Source organism: Saimiri boliviensis, chromosome 6, assembly GCF_048565385.1.
Source record: "Saimiri boliviensis isolate mSaiBol1 chromosome 6, mSaiBol1.pri, whole genome shotgun sequence".
Classification (NCBI taxonomy): Eukaryota; Metazoa; Chordata; class Mammalia; order Primates; family Cebidae; genus Saimiri; species Saimiri boliviensis.
Genome location: NC_133454.1, coordinates 58,507,262 through 58,524,198, shown reverse-complemented (window position 1 = coordinate 58,524,198; position 16,937 = coordinate 58,507,262). Strand labels below are relative to the sequence as shown.

Below are 16,937 nucleotides of genomic sequence, written 5' to 3'. Positions count from 1 at the left end.
ACAAAACAATATCATGGAGACAGCTGTCATTAAATTCAGCTACTTGTAAAAAAAAAAAAAAAGAAAAGAAAAGCTCCCTTTAAGAGGATGCTTTTGTTGGAAACTCAAGATGGAAAAACACAATTAAAAGGAGGCTTTAATAAGAGAGAATACATGGTTTAAACATCCTTTATTTGCAGGAGTTTATAGAGATTAGGCATATTAGGTACTATGTCTTTCAATGGCATGTATATAACGTCTAGTCAAATACAGGTGTTCCATCATTACATCACTCAAGTTTGAAGCTTTTTGTTTTCTAATTGGCAGATTATTTTTCGCTTTTGAATATTTGAAACTGAAATGCTACAAAATTGATCAGTGATCCAATTCGGGCCTATAAAAGATCACTATTGTTGTCATTAGTACAATTTACTTTAAAGCAGGAGCAAAAATGTGTTTGTTATTCCCTGTTTTTTGCAAAATCTCCCCCCTTGGTATTACAATAGCTTAGTGCCATTCTGCTGTATTTCACTATGGTGAGATGGCTTGGAGCCAAATGAAGGGCCACTTTGATCCATTCTTTGATTTCAACCCCAAATGTTCATCAAATACGTTTTATTTCTTAGCCAAAGTTATTTTAGATGTCACATGGCACTATATAAAGAATTTTAATGTTCTAGAGTCTTATGTACTGGATAGTAAAGAGTTGCCTTGGGAGTAAGAATCCTGTGAAATGTTTGCCATGAACTGAAGCACTTAAGCTGCTTCTCTAAGTGTGGGTTCTTGACAGTAGGTGTGAAAATGAAGAATTTAACAACGCTTAAGCTAACAGAAAAACAGTATGGAAAGTTTGTGAAATGTTCTGGAAAAAAAAAGAAAATAAATAGTGTCTCTTATTGATCAGTTTCTAAGTTTGAGTTGCTTTATATGTGTCTTCTAATTTTATCAATATAGTAAGGAAGTTGGCAGATTGTACATGCTAAAAAATTATTAGATACATAGTAATGCATATTTCTTTTTTTTTTAAATTGCATTTCAGGTTTTGGGGTACATGTGAAGAACATGCAAGATTGTTGCATAGGTACACACATGGCAGTGTGGTTTGCTGCCTTCCTCCCCTTCACCTATATCTGGCATTTCTCCCCATGCTATCTCTCCCCACCTCCCCACCCCGCCGTCCCTCCCCCATTTCCCCCTAACAGACCCCAGTGTATAGTATTCCCCTCCCTGTGTCCATGTGTTCTCATTGTTCAACACCCGCCTATGAGTGAGAACATGCGGTGTTTGATTTTCTGGTCTTGTGTCAGTTTACTGAGAATGATGGTTTCCAGGTTCATCCATGTCCCTACAAAGGACATGAACTCATCGTTTTTGATGGCTGCATAATATTCCATGGTGTATATGTACCACATTTTCCCTGTCCAGTAATGCATATTTCTAAAAACTGAACTTGGTGGAAAATCAGGTCCAAAGCAGAAATTCATAGCAACTACATGTTCTTCGTCTACACAAAGAAACAAGACAACCTCCTTCCATAGACAAATAAGCAGTACTACTCCTAGTGTTGAAAGATGGGAGATTCAGACCTGGTTATCCTCCCGTTACTCTCAGTAGGACTGATGGATTTCTCAATCATGTAGCCTTTCTCTTGACCTTCATTTCCTCCTCTGAAAAACTGTCAGTTGAATGTGAGAAACTCTTTCCAAGCTCTAAATTCTTTTAAGATATTCTAATACAAATGGAATATTTAACATTTTTACCCTGTCCCTTTAAATATGAATGTCTCTGTATGCATTAGTTTTCTCTTCCAGATCAAGTTCAAGTTTAAGGCCATTTAGGAAAAAATTAATGAAGGTTATTTATTCTACCTCATATTTCTAGAAATGTCTTCATTCATCCAGAAGGGGCCATTTCTCTTACAAATATATTTTAGGAGTAGTTTTGGCCTGTGATTTTCCTAAGCCTAATGCCTCGCATATTACACTTTCCAAATCCCACTGAAACATGATTCACCAGTTTCCTGTTCATCTTCAGATAGTTGTTATCTTTATAGATAACAATCCTAACTGCTTCCAGTTTTAAGAGACGGTTTTGTATAGGCACCTTTTACACTACATTCTGGCACATGTAAAATGTATACAACGTAGGAGTAAATGTCCAAAGCTAGTCCTTACACCACATGTATAGATAAACAGATTTACCCAAACTGATGTTCAAATTATCCACTTCTGGATAGGCCTATCTAAAAATGTAATGTCCAAGAAAGAAAGTAAAAAGTTAAATCCTGCAGTAATTATTTTAAGACTGGGAATTCTTGCAATGTTTAAAAAGATAAAAAAATATATTTATTAATATTTGCATTCAGTAGTAAAGTATGGAATGCTTGTATCTATTTTGTGTGTGTGTGTGTGTGTGTGTGTGTGTGTGTGTGTGTGAAAACACGCATTTGACAATATTTTAAGATATTTGTGTTGGCAAAGTGCCCAACAAGTTTATGTATTTGGAGTAAGGAGCTTTGATAAAGTGTGTCTCTCAGAGTTGCCTGCATTAGGTGTTTCTGGACTTGTTGAAAGGTTTCTAAGTAGTATCTTGACACTGTTAGAGCAACATTGGGATTTGTTTTATCTGAGCAGGCACAGCCAGATGTACCTTTATTTTTTTCAACTTTATTATTTATTTACTTTTGCTTCATTCAATTGTCACTTTATTGCAAGATGGTAGAATAAATTACAAATTTAAACTATAACTTGGTAATCTTTAGTCAGGCACCAAGATTTAATCAAGGCAAACTACTCTTTCAAAAACCATCATGAGGCCAGGCATGGTGGCTAATGCCTGTAATCCAAACACTTTGGAAGGCCAAGGTGGTTAGATCACCTGAGGTCAGGAGTTCGAAACCAGCCTGGTCAACATGGCGAAACCCTGTCTCTACTAAAAATATAAAAGTAGGCCGGGCGCGGTGGCTCAAGCTTGTAATCCCAGCACTTTGGGAGGCCGAGGCAGGTGGATCACGAGGTCAAGAGATCGAGACCATCCTGGTCAACAAGGTGAAACCCCGTCTCTACTAAAAATACAAAAAACATTAGCTGGGCATGGTGGTGCGTGCCTGTAATCCCAGCTACTCAGGAGGCTGAGGCAGGAGAATTGCCTGAACCCAGGAGGCGGAGGTTGCGGTGAGCCGAGATCGCACCATTGCACTCCAGCCTGGGTAACGAGCGAAACTCCGTCTCAAAAAAAAAAAAAAAAAAGTTAGTCAGGCATGGTAGTGCACACCTGTAATCCCAGCTACCTGGGAGGCTGAAACAGGAGAATTGCTTGAACCCAGGAGGCAGAGGTTGCAGTGTGCCAAGATCATGCCACTGTACTCCAGCCTAGGTGACAGAGCAAGACTCTATCTGAAAACAAAAATGAGAAAACCAACAACAAAAAGAGTGATCATGGAACAACTCAAATGCAGAGGAAGAAGGATGAGAAACATCTGACTGACCAATAGATTGAGTTCTCGCAGTATGTTGAACAAAGGTTTCATTTTTAGGACATATAAACTATCTACTTTAGTAGACAGCAATACAGAAAGATTTTGCCACATAGACTAGTTTCCACTTAGCCAGTCAACTGTTTGTGGCTGTCTCAGCTGGGATAGATACATTTACATAACTGGTCGTGTGAGAACCTTCTTTTCCAACAGCTTTAGGTCCCAAAGCTGCTGTGGAGAGATGCCCTTACCATGTGCTTCTCCACCCAATTTATCATGTGCTCTTGTTCCTTTCAATGCATCACATTCTGCAGAGATATATGAGAGTCCTGGTGATTCCATACTTCCTTAAACACTCTATGCATTCGTTCCCAGTAAGTAACCTCCAGAGCCATAGCAATGCTATTCCTCTGCACATCAAAAAGGTAATGGCACTTGTGAACCAGTGACTGCTGTCACTTCTCCAAATCAATTGCATCCTGGATTTGTTTGATGAAGCCTGCTTCACCTCTAGTTGGGCAATGTTTTGCTGATTGAGTTTATAAGCAAATTCTCCAATAGAGGCACCATATTTTTAAATTACATGGAGAAGTAACCCTACTATTGATACGGTGGAGAAGGTCTCCAGGGTAATCATGTGTATTTCTTTGGATAAAGCACACAAGATCAGCCCCAGTTTGGAGTACATAGGGTCCTCACCAGTTTTAGGATAAAGAAACTGGAAGAATTCCTCCAGGATCAGCCCAAAATGAACTTTTCCCCCACAGGAAAAGGAAGGAAGAGGTGGCAGAGGAGCAAGGAGTGGCTGCCCTGTGTGAAAGGTCCTTGTTGCTTGCAATATCCTTGGACTAGGAAGGCTGCATTCTACAGAGAGGGGGCCACTGTGGCAGTGGCAGAAAGTGCCACCCCGGACAGCATGGTCAGCAAAGGCCCAGGCAGCTGGCTGTCTTAGCATCCCTTTGACCCCGACCAGAGAATCTGTCAGGAAGGAGCCTTTTTTGTTGTTGTTGAAACAGAATCTCGCTCTGTTGCCCAGGCTGGAGTGCAGTGGCACAATCTCAGGTCACTGAAACCTCCGCCTCTGAAGTTCAAGTGATTCTCATGCCTCAGCCTCCTGAGTAGCTGGAACTATAGGCATGCGCCATCATGCCCAGGTAATTTTTGCATTTTTAGTGGAGATGGGGTTTCACCATGTTGCCCAACTGGTCTCAAACTCCTGGCCTCCAGCAATTCACCTGCCTCAGTTTCCCAAAGTGCTGAGATTACAGGTGTGAGCTACCATGCCTGTCCTCAACTTTATAGATAAACCTTTTGCCAAACTTGGAGATTTTCATAATATTTTGAAATGTTATCACAAAATTTACTTATGGCTGAGTTCATTTTAGGAGAAACTGAAGTGTTTATACTTGTTTTTCTTACTAGGAAGGTAAGAGAGAAACGGAGCTAGATTTATTTCTGGGTAACTTTAGGTTTCCATTATGCTAAGGAAGGGGGTAGAGATTAAGAAATCAAAAGATCAATATAAAACCAAAAGCTTTATTCTCTAGTTATTATTCAGCTCCAATTTTTAACTGATTTGAAAATAAATAATTTAAAAAAATTCCTTCCTAGAAAGTAAAATATGGCACCATAATCCAGCTGGACCCCATCTTTTAAATCTTTCAGAAAGCAAGCATGGACTGCAGTTAGATGGTAATAGTAGGTTATCACTCTCAACACAGAGAAGATGGTTGGTGTTTCTTTTCTCCGTGTTCATTCCTGGATCATTTTTGGTCTCCTTCCTACCAAATGTTTTCTTTCTTTTTTTTTTTTTGAGACAGAGTTTCGCTCTTGTTGCCCAGGCTGGAGTGCAATGGCGCGATCTCGGCTCACCGCAACCTCCGCCTCCTGGGTTCAGGCAATTCTCCTGCCTCAGCCTCCTGAGTAGCTGGGATTACAGGCGTGCGCCACCACGCCCAGCTAATTTTTGTATTTTTAGTAGAGACGGGGTTTCACCATGCTGACCAGGATGGTCTCGATCTGTTGACCTCGTGATCCACCCGCCTCGGCCTCCCAAAGTGCTGGGATTACAGGCTTGAGCCACCGCGCCCGGCCCCCTACCAAATGTTTTCTACACGATGTGAAGGACTTTGAAAGCAGCCACAGCCTGCTTTTCCCTTTCGTGTCTGCTCTGCAGCATTTCCAGCAGTGAGATTTCAGGTAAACTTTCTTCTTTCCCAGCATAGGTTGGATTTTGTTGTTCCTTTGATGCTTGATGAGTTGGATTTGATGGTCTGGGTTTGGGGATGGTCTTAGCATATTCCAAAGCCTAAATGCATAAAGATTAAATTTTATTTGAAATGGGAAGTGAGCCTGGATTCCTTAAATTAAATCTAGGAAATGTTTAGTTATAATATAAATGGAAACTATTGCTGTAACTTACTAAGACATTGGTGGAAATGGAGATCAAACAATGCAATATAACACACAGTTTAAACAAAATCTTTAGCCACAAAACAATATACTGTGGGGAAAAAAGGAGCTGAAGAATGATACGTACACTTGTGTCTTTTGAATGCTTTTGTATAAAACTGAGTTCCTTCTTATGGGTTTGGTCTACTTAGTTTCTAGAAGTCTTAGTAAAACCAAACTTCTATTAATAGAGATATTAATAGACCTTTCTATCCAAAGAAGACTTGTTACAGCTTGAGACCAAAGATATCACTGTGGTTTACATACACTTGAGCCCCCATCATTATACCAGCTATCCTTGTTCCTAGGCTCTAGAAAGTATTTGAGGTAAACATTTCTTTTTCTTTCTGTAGCAATTTAGATGCTGAAAAAAGGCAGTCTTTTTCTCAGTGATGTCAGTTCCAAAAGGCATTCCAATAAAAATAAGATCACTAAATATGTTTTCTAAACCTGCCTTTATAACAGTTTTGCATTTCAATAAGGGGCTGTTGATAGCTGAAATGAGAGTTGATAGTATGCTTTCAGTCCTGTAAAGGGGAAAAAACCTCTACAATGTAGAAAAGAAAAGTCTAGACTTCTCAGCGCATGCAGGTGAATGCTACAGATATTTTTTTTTTTTTTTTTTTTTTTTTTGAGACGGCGTTTCGCTCTTGTTACCCAGGCTGGAGTGCAATGGCGCGATCTCGGCTCACCGCAACCTCCGCCTCCTGGGTTCAGGCAATTCTCCTGCCTCAGCCTCCTGAGTAGCTGGGATTACAGGCACGCGCCACGATGCCCAGCTAATTTTTTGTAATTTTAGTAGAGACGGTGTTTCACCATGTTGACCAGGATGGTCTCGATCTCTTGATCTCGTGATCCGCCCGCCTCAGCCTCCCAAAGTGCTGGGATTACAGGCTTGAGCCACCGCGCCCGGCTTGCTACAGATATTTCTAATGATAGGTTTGTTGCTTGAAACACTTCATGAAAAAAATAGTGGCTTGGAGAAAAAAGAAAAAGTAGCACCATGGCAACTCAATCAAGTGGATTGAGGTCTTCAAGGTCTGAGGAAGAAAGGCAATAAATAGAAAATACGATGGTCTGTGAAAGAGAACATGAAGTACAAAATCCTGCAGGCACCAAAGGATCTCTTGTTCCTCATGCAAAGGTCCCGTGTCCTTACAAGGACTAGACAGATCAACTGAGGCAGAGACTTGTGCTGCAGAGCTCTGTCTCTATAGTACATGTTTCATTCACATCACAACCGATGGTTGATGCCATCTGAGAGGGAGAACATTTTGTATTCCATGAAATCATTTTTCTTCAATAGAGGAACCTATATATTGCAATCCCTACAGAAAGTGTAGGGGAATGAAGTTGAGAGAAATGATGATATGTCTTTTCTTTGACAGATAAGCAGCAAAAAAACAATAATTGCCTTAAAACTTATTTAATGATACAAAGTAAAATTGATAATGAAGATTGCTCATTTAAGAAATCACATTAGTATTTAATTTTTATGTGTGACAAATTTAAAATGCCATTCTTGGAAGAAAAGACATGGAACAATAACTTCAGGAGAAACAAAGGTTCACTTTATAGCATCGTGTGTGTGTGTGTGTGTGTGTGTGTGTGTGTGTGTGTGTGTGAGTATTGCATTACTATCTGTGAATGATGGGGTAGCTACAGGAATGGAAGCAGCTAAGACATCTCCTGTGTTCCAAAAAACATGGGAAGGTTGTTTTTTGTTTTTTGTTTTAAGTTAAGAGAAAACAGGCCGGGTTCGGTGGCTCTCGCCTGTAATCCAGCACTTTGGGAAGCTTAGCTGGGAGGATACCTTGAGCCCAGGAGTTTATAACCACTCTGGGCAAGATGGCAAGACCCTGTCTCTAATTTTTTTTAAAAAAAGAGCAGTAATAAAAGTTTCCTTTGAATTCTGATTGAAAAAACAAATGCCTTGTTGAGAATTTCTTACCTTCTGCCGAGGGACAGCAGATTTATTTTCAGTTTTTGCTATTTGTGGTTTTGACAGAATGGACAGTGTCTTCATGTTGTACTCCTTGACTTGTTTCGAATATTCCTTTTGCTGTAGTAAGTTTTGCATCTGTTCAGATAAATGAAGTTATGATGAATCCAAGTGCTGCTAGTTCTCTCTGCTCTCTATTTAAAGCGATGCCTGTCAGTACACGGGGCATAGCTTGTCAGCTGTACAGGTGAAATGGGATCACCTTGAGTAAGGCAGCAGCAGTGAAACGGTTAAGGTAGTGTTTCTCCTTGAAATAGTCTCTCTGTGAGGAGAAACATCACTGCAATAGTACACCCAGCATTCCCTGAACAGGGGCTAAATCACATTCAGAACCTTCTTTGTTGCATTTACCCAATTTATTTTCATTTTTGCTTCCAACTTTGAACTGTACTCTCTTTTTATGCCTTGAGTGCAACTGCAGTTAAAACACATTAAATGAAGATCTCCTTTCACTAGAGGAAAGAGAATAAAGTGGATGCACTTTTCAGGGGTTGCGAAACTCTTCCCCTAAGTGTCTTCTCTGTAGCCACTCTTCACAATTATCAAGAAAACTCTAGTGGGAAAGACCAACAACCACATAACATACACATTTCTTTTCAGGTACACGTGTCCTGCTTTTCCGTGCAGGCCTTCAAAACGAACCGAAAGACAGATACATATAACAACATGGGCTAAATGTTTTTATTTTAAGGCAAAAGGAGTGTCCCGGTCTCTATACCAATGTTATGTCAGAAGGGACTCTATTCAGAGTGAGACATTTAAATTAGGGCTTAATTCTGGGGGATGTCTTCATTAAGTTTTGCCAAAGGGCAGATGGGCTGAGTCAGGCCTGGAAACACTGTATACTCATCTTACTCACTTTGTCTTTCAGGGACTCAAAGTCAGGTCCGAGGCCTCCAAGCTTCACGTCTCTTTTCTGATAACCTTTCAGCTTGGTGTTCTAAAAATACAACCATAGAAACAGTTTCTTTTAAGGACTTGTGTGTCCCCCGACTCTTACCTCCCCATAAGGTGTCATAGCCACATAAAGTAAGAAGGAAAATAAAGTATGAAAGCCTGTGTGCACTGTCAGAGAATGGCTGCATATCCTGACAATTCTTTCATTTTGTTGGTAATTATTGGTAATAGTCTCTTCAGTAATTTGTAGCTGGTTAGCTAATATGTTTTCACTTTTCCACTTTCACAATAAAGAAACTTGAAATTCTGAAATTACAAATAAAAATTTTCAAGCTAGTGATGTCCTGTTTTCTTATAAATTTTTTTATTTTAATTTTTTTGGAGATGCGTACATGGTTTTGCTATGTTGCCCAGGCTAGTCTTGAACTCCTGTGCTTGAACTCCTGAGCTTAAGTGATCCTCCCACCTCAGCCTCTTGAGTCTCTGGGATTACAGGAGTAAGCCACTGCACCTGGCCCTTGCTATTAACATTTTTGTTTTGTTTTGTTTGTTTGTTTTGAGACCAAGTCTTGCTCTGTCACCCAAGCTGGAGTGCAGTGGTATGATCTCAGCTCACTGCAACCTCCACCTCCCAGGTTCAGTTGGTCTCCTGCCTCAGCCTCCTGAGTAGCTGGTATTAACAGGTGTGCGCCACCACGCCTGACTAATTTTTTTTTTTTTTTTTTTTTTTGAGATGGAGTTTCGCTCTTGTTACCCAGGCTGGAGTGCAATGGCGCGATCTCGGCTCACCGCAACCTCTGCCTCCTGGGTTCAAGCAATTCTCCTGCCTCAGCCTCCTAAGTAACTGGGATTACAGGCACACGCCACCATGCCCAGCTAATTTTTTGTATTTTTAGTAGAGACGGGGTTTCACCATGTTGACCAGGATGGTCTCGATCTCTCGACCTCGTGATCCACCCGCCTCGGCCTCCCAAAGTGCTGGGATTACAGGCTTGAGCCACTGCGCCCGGCCTAATTTTTGTACTTTTAGTAGAGATGGGGTTTTATCATATTGGCCAGGCTAATGAACTCCTGACCTTGTGCTGGCATTACAGGAGTGAGCCACCATGCCCGGCCACTATTAACGTTTTTAATACATGTTATTACTCTGCCACCGCTGCTATTACCATTTTGTCCAGTCTCAGCCAGTTTGCTGAGCCAAATGACCTCCCTGGAAAAAGCCATCCAAACGCATCAGATAAACACAGTGCTTCAAAAAGGGAACACCCTGTCCAATGATGTTACAGCGTTACCCGTTAGAGATACTCCAGAAGAGAAGGGAAGACGGTAGCAACCTTTCAAACTTTGCTATTGATTATTTGGGGAAAAAAGATAATTTTAAGGGAAAACAATTATAATCCATTTATAATATTCAAGAAAGTAAGCATTTGAGAGTCTTGGCAAGACTCACTAAGAAATTCATTTTGTTTAGTCAGTGTGATTTCAGATATTTTGAAAGGCACATAGAATTTAATGACAACTCTCATTAGTATTGCCCATTTAAAATGAAGGACAGCAAGAAAGTGAGACCACTGACTGATTAGATTATGGCACTTGAGCACAATAATAGGCAGAAAAAACCCTAATATTCTCCTGCCTGTTTCCCCAAGATATTCCCCAAACCACTGCTTTCAAAATTAAAACTGAAGTTTAGGCTGGGTGCGATGGCTCACGCCTGTATTCCCAGCACTTTGGGAGGCCAGCGAGCAGATCACCTGAGGTTAGGAGTTCAAGACTAGCTTGGCCAATATGGTGAAACCCCGTGTCTACTAAAAATACAAAAATTAGCTGGGTGTGGTGGCAGGCACCTGTAATCCCAGCTACTCCAGAGGCTGAGGCAGGAGAATTGCTTGAACCCAGGAGGCAGAGGTTGTAGTGAGACGAGATCATGCCATTGCACTCCAGCATGGGTGACAAAGCGATACTCTGTCTCAAACAAAACAAAACAAAACAAAACAAAAAACTCACAAAAAACCCCTCAAGTTTAGACTTGCTACTTTCCCGTACAGGGAACTCACATCCTTTTTAAATTTCAGTTTATTAATTAATTTGGCTTCCTTTTTGGGAAGGATAGGAAAGACAAAATAAAAGAGATGGTTGGAGGACAGTAATTTAGGGCACATGTTAAGTTACTGCTTAAAATGGAGAAAAGTCAGCCACACTGAAGAGGCAGCTGCTGTGTATGTAACTGTGGATGTTAGTCCCTGTCTATATGTTAGTGATAAAGCATGGGATTTTTACCCATTTTGAAAACTCCTGTTATTTCATTTTTAAAACTTTATTTATTTAGTTTGAGGCCAGGTTATGAGACTGTCTAATTTTTGTACTTTCGGCAGAGACGGGGTTTCACCATGTTGGCTAGGCTGGTCTCAAACTCTTGGCCTCAAGTGATCTGCCCACTTGTGGCTTACAGGTGTGAGCCACCATGACCAGCTGCATTCCTGTTAATTACTAAGTCCTAAAATATACATCTAACTTGCCCTTTACTAAGACAGAATTTAGCAGAGATAGTCCAGAGACTTAAACTAGGACATTTTCTGAGATATAATTGTTGCATATAACTCTCCAATCTTAAAAATGAACTTGTATATACACACTATATCAACCACTACAAGAACATGTCCTACTCCCCATGGTCTACTGAGTACCCAGAGTCATCCCAGTTCCCTTCTCCATTGCCACTTCCCACTGTAGATGTTCAAAAGACAAACATTCTCCAGCACTGACTCCTTAGCACTGAGCTCTGGCCCATGAGGTCTAAGCAAAAGTTTTCTGGGGTACAGCGTATGTTTTGGAAAGCTTTTATTAAGGCTGTGGTGACCCCTTCCCCTTTCTTTTTTCTTGCCTTAAATAAGGATGTGATTCCTGGAGCTGGAGCTGAAGCTTAGCAGCAATCTGTAGCCAGGAAAAAAAAGAGAATCACAGCAATATTGCTACTGCTGTTCTGAGCTATGGAACCACCAGTGCTAGCAATCACCTACTTGTGGATTAATTGTATGTAAGAAGGATGAACTCTTATTTTGGAAATCACTGTAAATGGTAATTGTGTTACTTGCCTATTGAAGGCAATATTCCTAGCATCTCAGCACTTCTATGTTGTATTTATAATTTAAAAGGGTCAAAATGATGGGCTATATAGACAACACTTCTACACTGCAAGGATTCAAAGTTCTGTAAATAGAATTTGCCCCATTAGAATGTTAAACATTTACGGTCAATACTCTAATCCTAATTCTAAAAAGTGAAAGAAGATTCTTAAGGAAGTATCTGGAATAAAATCATTAAAAAATTAATAACATTAAAGTATGCAGAAGACACATTGTTCATTGAAGGTATTTCAAAATCATAAAGCTCCTTTAAGAAAACAGAAGTCGGCAAGGCGCAGTGGCTCAAGCCTGTAATCCCAGCACTTCGGGAGGCTGAGGCGGGTGGATCACGAGGTCAAGAGATGGAGACCATCCTTGGTCAACATGGTGAAACCCCGTCTCTACTAAAAATACAAAAAAAATTAGCTGGGCATCGTGGCGCATGCCTGTAATCCCAGCTACTCAGGAGGCTGAGGCAGGAGAGTTGCATGAACCCAGGAGGCGGAGGTTGCGCTGAGCCGAGATTGCGCCATTGCACTCCAGCCTGGGTAACAAGAGCGAAACTTCGTCTCAAAAAAAAAAAAAAAGAAAAAGAAAACAGAAGTCCGCTGGGCATGGTGGCTCACACCTGTAATCCAAGCACTTTGGAGGCCAAGGCGGGCAGATCACCTGAGGTTGGGAGTTCAAGATCAGCCTGACCAACATGGTGAAACCCTGTCTTTAAAAAAAAAAAAAAGAAAACGTAAGTCACTACTCAGCTAAACCACGATAGCTACTTCCTCTCCATTCTATCTGTCTGTTCATACTTTTATACAATCGTTCATTCACTACGAATTCTTTTTTTTTTTTGAGATGGAGTCTTGCTTTGTCGCCCAGACTGGAGTACAACAGCACCATCTCAGCTCACTGCAATGTCCACCTCCTGGGTTCAAGCAATTCTCCTGCCTCAGCCTCCCAAGTAGTTGGGATTACAGGAATGTGTCACCATGCCCAGCTAATTTTTATATTTTTAGTAGAGATGGGGTTTCACCATGTTGGTCAGGCTGGTCTTGAAATCCTGACCTTGTGATGAGCCCGCCTCAGCCTCCCAAAGTGCTGGGATTACAGGTGTAAGCCACCGTGCCTGGCCACGAATTCTTACTTATTATTTATTTTTTTGAGATGGAGTCTTGCTCTGACATGCAGGCTGGAGTGCAATGGTGTGATCTTGGTTCATTGCAACCTCCACCTCCCAGGTTCAAGTGATTCTTCTGCCTCAACCTCCCGAGTAGCTGGGATTACAGGTGTCCACCACCACATCCAACTAATTTTGGTATTTTTAGTAGAGGCTGGGTTTCACCATGTTGCCCAGGCTGGTCTTGAACTCCTGACCTCAGGTGATTTGCCTGCCTGGGCCTCCCAAAGTGCTTGGATTACAGGCATGAGCCACTGGCCCAGCCCAAATTCTTATTTTTTCTAAGTATTTTAGTACTACAGTGCATTTTTCAGTCAGTATGTACGTATTTTTATGAGTTTTATGCATAACATTCTATTGTCTAGTTTTAGTTGGACTGTTCAGCTATTCCTCTAAATGTTGAACATTTAAGATATCCTAGGGTAAGCATTGTTTCTAGGCTACTTTGATTATTTCTTTGAGATAAGTTAATAGCACTAGAATTATTGAAATGAAATGAGCATATTTAAGGCCATCATTAGCAATGGAGCCACAAGATTGCTCTTTTCGTCCAAACCTTTATTATACTGGGTATTATCACATTTTAAAACCTTTACCAATTTTCAACAACTGAATGACCTCAGACAACTTATATTTCAGGATTGCAAATTTGTTCTTTCTCTCACGTATGCTGTCTGTATGGTTGTTTCACAGTCACTGAATTACTATTTGCCAAAGTAAACCAATAATTAAAAGGAAGGAAAAAAACTCTGCTCATATCCAAGTCATAAATCCAATTTGTTAAAGACGATGAAAAGAAATGATCAGTGCTCACAAAACATATCCTTAGTCTGAAGCAGATTAACTTTTAGTCATTCTGCTGACTTACAAAAGACACATTGTGAAGCATGAATAATTGCCCAGTACTCTCCAGCCAGTTCTTTTTTTTTTCCTATGTTTATTTCCCAGCCACAGTTCTTATTATCACCTCCAGTAAATATGTTGGCTATGACAGAAAAACAGAGGTCTAGCAGGACACATCGATATGAAGGGACAGAGTGTGGCCCAAGGGGTGATCTCCAAGTGCTGCTCATCCCTTTACAGGATGGATAAAGTGCTTATAGCAAAGTGACATTTCTCAAGGGATGGTGATGGCTCCTAACAGAGTTTGTTCTGGGTGACTGGCAATGAAAAATATTGGATTTACTTATGTTTGGCATAAGTAATCTTGATTTGTTCTCAGAGGTGCAATTTTGTTTGATCTCTCTCCATCAAAAGTCTTTTTAGCAGCTTATTGAGATATAATTCACATACCGCAAAATTTACCCACTTGAAGTTGTTCAATGCAACGGTTTTTAGTATATTCACCAAGTTGTGTAAACATGAACACATTCCAATTTTAGAACATTTTCATCACTTTGAAAAGAAATCCCGTAGCCTTAGCAGTCACTCCCTTTCCTCCTCCACCCCCAGCCCTAGGCAACCACTAATCTACTTTCTGGCTCTTCTAAAGTCTTTTATAGTAAAAATAATCCCCAGAATTTACTTTGATTTACCTCTCCTTGGCTGTTTCAAGACTAAAAGGTCACAGTAGCACAATGCCAAAAAAAAAAAAAAGTAAATCAACACTGATAGCCTTGTTAAGTCTCCAAACACAAGGGGAACAAATTGGAAGATACAGGCATGCTCTCAACAAATCCCTGATGAGATTTGCTGCCAGTCTTTGCATAAGACGCACATGAGCTGACATCGACCAACTCTGGCACCAGCTGAGGATTGTTAAGGCCCGACCAGCCCCTCTGCACTGGTGTTCACACTTGATTGCTTTCATGGATGACGGCATAAGACTTCCCTGATGCAAGTTTTGTACCAGTAATTAACCACAGTTCTCCTCAAGACAGCAGAGTTTTTAATTGTAAACCTGGGACACAGTTTTAATTCTAAACTTGGGACACAGTGTGCCCGAACTGGAAATGACACTGACTGTTCTGTGAGGACTTATTTCAACTCTGAAAGGTGGTACCCTGCTGTGGGGGCCACTGCAGGGCTATTCTCCAGAAAATTCCTCAGATGTGTAAGTGTGAGAAAGTTACTGAAAAACACGACAAAAAGCAATGCCTCAAATACTGCGGAACAGCAAGTGAAGGAAATTTGCTCTGCAGTTGCTAAACTTAATCCAAATAAACCCCTTCTTAGAAGCAGTCAGGCAGCAATGCCCAGATTGTCTGAGACAACAAACACATGAGTTAATTACTTCGGCTCAGCGCAGTTAGCTGTCAGCAGTCTCCTGAAGCCGTTATTTTGTGGTGGGTTGCGGCAGATATGTTTATGACGTTTGCCATCCCTTGCACTATGTTAATCCCTGACTGCCTGACATCTAGATTTCATGGCATGGACAATGCCTGGCATTCAGAACTCAGTTACAACAGAATTGTCGGGAGAAGAGGAAGGGTGCTTGGGCCTATTAGCTTTACAAATCCTCAAATTTTTAATGTGATTCAGGGCGATTCCCTTGGAAACCAAAAGATTTGATGTGACCAGCAAATGGGCATGACCTGGATAATGATCTCCTCTGTCTGGTGCCTTGACTACCTGCTGTCCTATACAAATAGCTCATTTCTAAGTCATTTTAGCTTCTGGGATAGCTTAAAGGACAAAGAGCACTTCTGTGAATTTGTCAGATGTAAGCAGAAGGTGCTGGACGGAGAAAACAGACATATAGATTGTAACGTTCCTGATAGAAAGCAGGAGAGGGGATGCTCCCAGTTGGAAAGTCGGCTGGGAAGGCAGCAACTGCAAATTTTCCTTCCTCTCCCCTGACTTCCCATGCTCTTAGATTTCTGGTGACACATACTGTCATTTGAGTACTTTCCTCTACTTTTCTCAGTAAAACGTAAATTCAATTGACTAAGAAGGGGATGGGAAAAGGAAACTAACATTTAGTTGATGGCTCTTCTTTGCTAGGGACTAAGCTAAGGTTTTTTTTTTTTTTTTTTTTTTTTTTTTGAGACGGAGTTTCGCTCTTGTTACCCAGGCTGGAGTGCAATGGCGCGATCTCGGCTCACCGCAACCTCCGCCTCCTGGGTTCAGGCAATTCTCCTGCCTCAGCCTCCTGAGTAGCTGGGATTACAGGCACGCACCACCATGCCCAGCTAATTTTTAGTATTTTTAGTAGAGACGGGGTTTCACCATGTTGACCAGGATGGTCTCGATCTCTTGACCTCGTGATCCACCCGCCTCGGCCTCCCAAAGTACTGGGATTACAGGCTTGAGCCACCGCGCCCGGACCTAAGCTAAGGTTTTTATACATTATTTCACTTAATATCACACCAAATCTACAAAAAGAAAGAATAATTCTGATTGTGCAGATGAAGAAACGAGGGCTCAGGTGAATTATAATTTGTCCAAGTCATAAGAGATATTAGGGAACAGAGGTGTGAGAACCTAGGAATGAATGGGTCCGTGACTTCCACTAAATCTTGCCGACTCAGAATTGAGTTCAAAAGCTTGCATTTTTAGCAACAAACCATCATTTGGCAAGAACCCTAATCTAGAAGATTCTCTTGTGAGCTAGTGTGTTTGAGCTAATTTCTAAGCCCAGTACATACATGTTCTGTAGTGAACAGGCCGTCCTCACTCTGAGAATGTGTTCTGAATACATGTCCCTAAAGAAATAATGCGGATGATGTCCAGCTTCCTAGTCAAGTCTTCAAAACCTATTTTATTCACAAAACACTTGAAAACAGTACAAATAGTACCTTACAGCCTAACTACCATGTAATGATTTTTCTGTGGAAAAAGAAGTTACCTGTGATTCAAGAACACATTTCTGGCTAGGCGCAGTGGCTCACGTCT

At 40.9% G+C, this 16,937-nt stretch overlaps 1 protein-coding gene across 2 annotated transcripts in view; it reads right to left on the bottom strand.

The window, feature by feature from the left end:
• Window positions 1-3,302: 3,302 nt before the first annotated feature.
• The window catches only part of JHY (junctional cadherin complex regulator), a 75,825-nt gene continuing 62,190 nt past the window's right edge, over window positions 3,303-16,937 (bottom strand). For both annotated transcript variants that reach the window (XM_039471090.2, XM_074400745.1), the window contains exons 7-9: window positions 8,767-8,847; window positions 7,857-7,985; window positions 3,303-5,762 (exon numbers count right to left, since the gene is read on the bottom strand). In XM_039471090.2, the coding sequence (XP_039327024.2) occupies window positions 5,565-5,762; window positions 7,857-7,985; window positions 8,767-8,847 (408 nt within the window). In that variant the 3' untranslated portion in view covers window positions 3,303-5,564. The remainder of the gene's footprint in view (window positions 5,763-7,856; window positions 7,986-8,766; window positions 8,848-16,937) is intronic.